The sequence below is a fragment of the Berghia stephanieae genome, chromosome 10, assembly GCF_034508935.2.
Source record: "Berghia stephanieae isolate SIO BIC M18660-M18661 chromosome 10, UCSD_Bste_1.3, whole genome shotgun sequence".
NCBI classification, from domain to species: domain Eukaryota; kingdom Metazoa; phylum Mollusca; class Gastropoda; order Nudibranchia; family Aeolidiidae; genus Berghia; species Berghia stephanieae.
The window spans coordinates 8358433-8365947 of NC_088369.1; the positions used below are offsets into that span (position 1 = coordinate 8358433).

Here is a 7515-nt window from a genome sequence, read left to right on the forward strand (position 1 = left end):
AGCCTAAGACCTTCCGATCTGAAAGCGAGTGTCATACCACCAGACAACATGGCCGCACTTATACTTTGCTTAGATACGAGCATAACTGAATTAAAAATATGTTTTTTAAACTATTTTTTTCAAAAAGAAAGAAAGAAAAGTGACAAATGTTTCAATATGCAATTAAATTTCATCTAATACATCTACTGACGTACGTTATTGGGGTCTTTGTTGAGACACAGTTCTACAAACTCCTTGAACGGACGGGAATAGTTGCCCGTTAGCTGGGGAGGGTTGTTCTTGGGAATGAGGAAAAGGACACGCATCGGGTGGAGATCTGAGTTGGGGGGTTCTCCCTTGGCCAGCTCAATGGCTGTAATTCCTAAACTCCATATGTCAGCCTAAGAAAGACACAAAGAAGATAAAAAAATGAGAGAAAATTGTTTTAAACCAAAATAATCTCACACGCGCGATTGAAATAAAACAAGGACATATTAATAACATGATTATCATTTGCTCATTATAACTGTCATCAAATTATCTATATTGCAATTTAAAAAGTACCAGAAGTATGGAAAATAACACAGCAGAAACCAGTGGGAGAGGAAATAGGAAGAAGACGATGGAGATGGATTGGACACACCCTTAGAAAGAATGACTCCACTATAACAAAGAAAGTATTGGACTGGAACCCTCAGGGCAGAAGATCCAAGGGGAATGCCACGGGGAACATGGAGAAGAATTAAAGAAGCTGATATATAGAGAAGTGATAAGACATAGAATGAGATAAAGATAGAGAGGAATGGATACTGTTTATTTGTGGCCTCTATACCCTGACCCAGGGTGAAAAAGGCAATGAGGATGATGATATACAAAATCATAATCATATGTCCTTGTCAATACGATAATTCAAACCAATGAAATATTGTCATATTACGTAACAACAAATGAAAAATTGATTGATTTCTCACAATTCTTAATCGGGTGTAGATTCAAAAAAGCAATAATCACAATGCTCATCTGTGGTTTATTACCATGCATTGAGCAATTAATCACTTTTTCATGATGGAAAGTGTCACATATATATTTTCAGGAAATTAAATGATTTTTTTAAAAATGACAATGTTGTTAACGCCTCTTGATTACAACAAGCCCCTCTCAAAAAGGAAATATGTAAAAATCCTATCTCACAAGAATTTACCAAGAATGTATGTATAAAAAGCAAGCCTTTTGCAAGGAGATATCATCAGGATAGGGGGGTCCCAACAACTCAGTTGTAAGAGCACTCGCTTCACAAGCAAAAGGACTGAGATCGATCCCAGGTGACCCCTTATCCAGACAGCAATGAATGGGTAGCTGGTCTGCTCGGTCAGGTGAAAAATACTTTGCGATAGACTAATGTACTACCCAAAGGGTAGCAAGCAATTTCTGTTGTCGGTTTCCGCTACAGAAACTGAGATAAACTCCAGCTCCATGGGTCTAGTTGCTCTGAAGGACATCGTTTTTTGGGGGTTTTTTGTCATCAGGATACTTAAACAAGCAATCGAGTCCCAAGTCTTAACGTTAAAGTGAAGCCAAAACAAGAATGACCCAATACCAAATAAAATCATAGAGACCCGTTCTTCATCAGTGCCCAACATAATACTTGGAACTATAGTCAGTCAACAGGCAGTAAAGGAGGGAGATATTACCTTTGTGTCGTAAGCTGACTGCTTGATAACCTCTGGGGCCATCCAGAATGGAGTACCTACAAATGTCTGTTTTTTGTTTGTTGTGTTTGTCAACTGGCCAGCGACACCAAAGTCAGCCAGCTTTACATCTCCCTGTTCTGACAGAAGTACATTGGCCGCTGTGGGAGGGGAAAATAAGATACATTATTTATAAAACAGCAAGAGAAATACAAAAACCCGCCTACCTCCTTAACAATCAACCTAGATCAGACTTGAAAAATGCCAAAATTCCATTAATAATTAATTCAATCCTTGGCTATGAAAGCATTAAGCAATTCATGTATTATTTTCCAGTCAAGACAATGTGCTGAATTGGAAAATAAAATGTCATAATACAATCATCATCAAGGGGGGGGGGGGTGTTAGATCTAAAAGTAATCTGTAAAAATGTCTTGTGTCTAGCGTCCTGTCAAATCATATTCATATTCATAACAATTATCTAAAAAGGGTGAATACTCAAATGCTTGCATTATACTTTGTGTTAGCATGTGGTCAAATTTATCAGAATTGATTTTCAACAAAAAAAAGTATGAAGACGATTGATTGTATGAATGATTGAGAAAAGTCTTGGGAGAGGAGGAATAGAGTGTTGGTGTGAGAACGGAGGTAGCTGAGAGTCACTAACCAGTATAAAAGAGAATATTAGATAGAGTATCTCAAAAAAAAAAAAAAAAACAGCACAATTTGCATAGGCATACTAACCTTTGATGTCTCTGTGAAGTTTTCTTTCTGAATGAAGATAGTCCAGACCCTTGAGTATTTCTCTAAGGATAATGGCTATGTCATTTTCTGTAAAGGTGCCAGCTTTCATTAAATCCAGTGCAGAACCACCACCTAGGTACTCCATAATAATCCATAACTTGGAACCCTGTAGAGAATTATTTCTTTAGTAAAACTAGACAGAAATACAACTTAAGTACATAAAAGAAATTATTCAAATTCATGGCGTTTGAAGTTTGAATTCGAGCCATAAAAAATAATTCTGGAAAATCTTTAAATATTTCATCCTTGAACAAAGCAAAGGCAGAACATATTTAGATACATCTCCAATATTGTTTAAATGGCACAGTAAAAAGAATTATTTATGTCTCTAATGGACATTATCAGTGGAAAAAAAACTGCACACAATGTCTCATTTATTGCACGAATTAGCTGGCGAAAAATCATTTCTAATTATATTTTTTTAAAAGCCCAACCCAAAAATACTAAACAAAAATGTTTCGATTCTATTCACATCATCAATATTGTTTATAAAGGCAAAGTAAAGAAAATTAATTATCTTGATACATCAGACAATTCCTTGAAAACAATAAATAAGTTAATTAAACATCAATCCTCCCCCCCCCCCTCCCTGCCATTTTTAATAAATATGCATAATAAATATATAAAAATCACCTTTAAATAAGACCCATAATATTTGGTGACAAAGGCACTATCACATTGGGAAAGGACCATAATTTCCTGTTGAATATCCTCAATTTCATCCTCTGCTTCTTCCAAATCAATGATCTTTATGGCTAAAACTTCTTTGCTTTCTGTGTCAATTCCTTTGAACACTTCGCCGAATGAGCCTTTACCAATTTTCTCCAGCTTGGTAAACCTTACTTCTGGGTCCACACTCATTCGGCCCTAATTAAAGGAAAACAGATAACAATCATATCATTTAATACCATCCATTATCACCAGCATCATCTTGTTATTATTGCTATTATTATCATTATTTTGATCACTATTAGTAATATTATTATTATAGCTAGGTAGAGCACTCACTTTATGACGTGAATCATGCGTAAAGGAACCTAGATCGATCCTGAGAGAAGTCAAGATTTTCTCCCCTACCCCCCTATCCACCCAACAGTGGTAGCTGGGTCTAATCTAATAGATAGTATGCGCTTGGCTAAAAGTTCACAACATTGTCATCCCGAATAACAACGGACCAACACACAAAACTATGTGTAACCTTGAACGTTTATAGTCTGAATAATACAATTTAGTGAGAATTACCCATAAACGTGGATGGCAAAAAAAGTGACGGCAACTTCATTCTGTCTATAGAACTGATGGAAAGTACTTTGTGATAGACTAGCATTCTATCCGCATACCAACTAGAAATTGCTATTGTCCATTTAATGATATAGAAACCAGGATAGACTCCAGCTCTATGGGTCTTATAGCCCAGAAGGACTATATTATCATTAATTTTATTTTTATCAATATTGTTATTATTATCATTATTATTTTTATCAGAATGATTATGATTTGATTTATTATTGTCGTATATGATGATCAATTCATTAACCACTGTTATCATTGATGTTTTTGTTACTACTATAATGAAATGAAAATGATGATGATTGTGGCAATGTAGTCTGTGACACATAATAATAATAATAATAATAATAATAATAATAATAATAATAATAATGACTGACGTGGACATCTCTATTCTTTGGTCCTCTGCTGCCTGGTGGTGCATTAGACCTTAAGTCACCATGAGAATGGTTCATCATCATCTGAAAAAGACAATAACAATACGATTAATAATGAGTAATACAATTTATAATAGTACTAAATTTATAATGCCTAAGCCTTAATAATAATAATAATAATAATAATAATAATAATAATAATAATAATAATAATAATAATAATAAATAATGATGATGATGATGATGATGAGATGATGACATCATCATCATAATGATAATAACAATAATAATAATAATAATAATAATAATAATAATAATAATAATAATAATAATAATGGTAATAGTGGTTTGGACGATGATGATGATGATGATGATGATGATGATGATGATGATGATCAAAACTACAGAAAATGGAACTAGCACAAGATCAAAATATAAACTTTATAACTCAAAGAGTGGGAAAATTGTAATCTACTCAAAAAGTAAAATAATTTCTTCTCTGCTGATCAGCCAGATTTCTGAGCTCAAGCCTGCTTCAAATAATAATGTCCATAATAAAATTTTGAATGGAAATCAATCATTCTCCTTTTAAAATAATCTGTGTAAGAAAAATAAGGTGTCATCAGTGGTACAAGAGCTGAGAATCAAAATTTGTCATTAATACTAATACAGTGCTAGACGCAATATAGTTAAGAAAATGGAGAAAAAAAAAATCTGTTTTGTCTGTGACTTTTGGCGGACAATGAAGAAACCATACACCTGACAAATGAGTGCCAAAAAGTTGTCTTCTGCTTTGATGAAGCATTCTCTGCTGATTTACCAGATTTTCGTCAGTATCCCAAGCCTCAGGTATACTTCTTTCTTAGCTCATTATGTCTGCTCTTCTATGTGTTGTTTTTTTTTTTTAGACTTTAATTAAGTTGTGAAAAGAGGACATTTTTAATAAAGAATAAAAAAGTAATGGAAGAAACTCCAAATACATCTTCATCTACCTCTTCGTAAGAGTCTTACTGTGTACAAACAGTAAATATAAGTTAGTAGGTAGTTGCTCACTTTAAATTGAAGCCCCATACATTTTGTGACTACAATAAGGGTTTTATTTTGTTCTGCTATGGCTATGGTTGTATGTTTAACACTGGATCTGGTGTTATTTTTTTCTTTAAATACATTAATAAACATTTAATTTCAAGGTCAGCAACTACGTGTATTTACTACTGTTTGTAAAGTACGTGGCGGAAGCATCTGGAATTTCTCCAAAAAGTCATTAGTGTCAAGTTGACCTGACTGACAGTTTATCCAGAAATATAAAAATAGCTTGTGACCACTGGCCACTGGCACTGATGGGCGAAAACTCAAATCGCCTAGAGTCAGAGTACTCTCGATGGGTTACCGCTGCCTGTCGCTGGAATGATTGGTCAAATGCAAATCTCTCTACTCAAGTTCAAGTTTAGTTTTAGGGAGCTATGATGGTCATGGCCATGGTCATCATAATCGTCATAGTCATACCCTCAATCGACACAAGACACTGAACTGCTGCTATTCTAATTCTAATGAATGACACTTGACACTGACCGACAGTGACAGAACAAGGCAAGTGGCAACAAAACAAAATATATTTACCTGCGGTCCGGCCATCATTTCCTCAGTTATCTCTTGCAGCTAGATTGAATCTAGCAAAAAGTTATCACAAGAACCTTATTTTCGAAGACGCTGAAAAAGTAAATTTTTACTTCAGTTCAGAAATCGATGTCCACTTCCCCCTTTGCACAGGATTGTCAGTTCCAGCTTTTCTCGTTCAATTGAAACTCAAATCGTTGTTTACCTTGCAACAATTTTATAATACTGTAATCCAAATATGAAAATTAGAAACTTGGCAAAGAATAACACTGTTTATTTTCCTGAAGTAGAGAAACAGATGACATTCTACCAACTTTTAACTGAAATTGTCACACACTGTCAACACATCACTGTTGACTGTTGTCTCAAGACTGACAAACTGTCAGTGGGAACCTTACAAGTTGGTTCACAACATTGTGACTATTTACCAAAAACTTCAAACAAAAAATGTAATTTTCCATAATTTAAACAATAAAGCTACACTTCAAATTGCGAAAATGATCAATGGCAACAACAAATATAATAGCTAATCATGTTTTTCTACGACATCAACGACAAGCTAACAACGAATAACATCCGCCATTTTCTCCTGCCAGGGTGTGTCACTTTCCAATCGTTTGGTTGCGCAAAAAGATATAACACGTTTTATTTCATAACCGCTTGTTATTTATATGACAAAATGTAAAAAGCACGAATAAATTTGTTTGTTTAAATAAATAAAATTCTATTGCAAATACAATCACACCAAATTAAATTAAGTAAACATTTGTTTACGAAGTGCTCATTAATATCAAAGAAAAATGTTGCTAAATTTACCTTTGACCTCAGAGGTGAAATCTAAAGATAGGTTCACGGTTTTGCGAGACACGACTTTTCCTCGCTTGCTTGAAGCTGAGGTTCGTCTTCCGATTACGGTGACGAGATTTTGCGAACTGGGATCAATGATATAAAAGGTGAACGCCCATAAAGTTGGCCAGACGTGTCGACATTCCGGTCTTATTACAAACTATTAGATTCATGAATCAAAATTTGTGTCATTTCATTCATAAAGTAATGAAAGTTATTTGCTTGTTGACACTGCCCATGACTGTTATAAATTATAAATAGTTAATGCATCACATTGTAAAGAGAGATCGGCCAATAAACAACATGCTGTTCTATTGTGTAACAACACTCCTCTACCTCTACTGGATTCGGCGTAATCCGTTATTGATCATATAGATGGAATGCGGTGGGAACTGTCTAGGCACACACCTGTTGAATTTGGTCTTTTTTTTTCGTTCTTTGAAGAGGAAATTTAACTTAATATGAATATGAGCCTAAGCCGGCTAAAGTTACCGCTACACAAACGTTTGTGTTATGTTTACCGCTGTTTGATATCGTTTTGGTGAATCGATAACTTGGGTACATAATAATAATAATAATACTATAGTAGGAATAATATTAATATTAGTACGTCTCTCTCTCTCTCACTCTCTCTCTCTCTCTCTCTCTCTCTCTCTCTCTCTCTCTCTCTCTCTCTCTCTCTCTCTCTCCTCTGCGTGTGTTGTTGTCCTCAATCAACATAGAACACGTATGTCTAATTTAAATCCGGCTGATAACTTCTAGTCTTGTTTTGTGTGTAAATGTACAGAAATCAGGTGTAAAGACTCTATGTCTTTGGATATATATGATTACCTTACCCAGTTTACCGCCAACTCTCGAAATAAACGTATTCAAAAATTTGGTCAAAAACCTCGCCCTTCAAACATCGATCGATT

General features: G+C 34.6%; 1 protein-coding gene across 9 annotated transcripts in view; it reads right to left on the bottom strand.

Moving 5' to 3' along the window:
* LOC144956169 (uncharacterized) overlaps nt 1-6581 on the bottom strand; it is a 44347-nt gene extending 37766 nt beyond the window's left edge. For 7 of the 9 annotated variants that reach the window (XM_078886562.1, XM_078886563.1, XM_078886558.1 and 4 more), the window contains exons 1-6: nt 5759-6581; nt 4142-4222; nt 3105-3338; nt 2412-2577; nt 1671-1828; nt 195-380 (exon numbers count right to left, since the gene is read on the bottom strand). In XM_078886562.1, coding sequence (XP_078742688.1) covers nt 195-380; nt 1671-1828; nt 2412-2577; nt 3105-3338; nt 4142-4222; nt 5759-5776 — 843 coding nt within the window. In that variant the 5' untranslated portion in view covers nt 5777-6581. The remainder of the gene's footprint in view (nt 1-194; nt 381-1670; nt 1829-2411; nt 2578-3104; nt 3339-4141; nt 4223-5758) is intronic. The other 2 variants (XM_078886557.1, XM_078886560.1) reach the window with 1 other exon arrangement.
* Nucleotides 6582-7515: the final 934 nt, after the last annotated feature.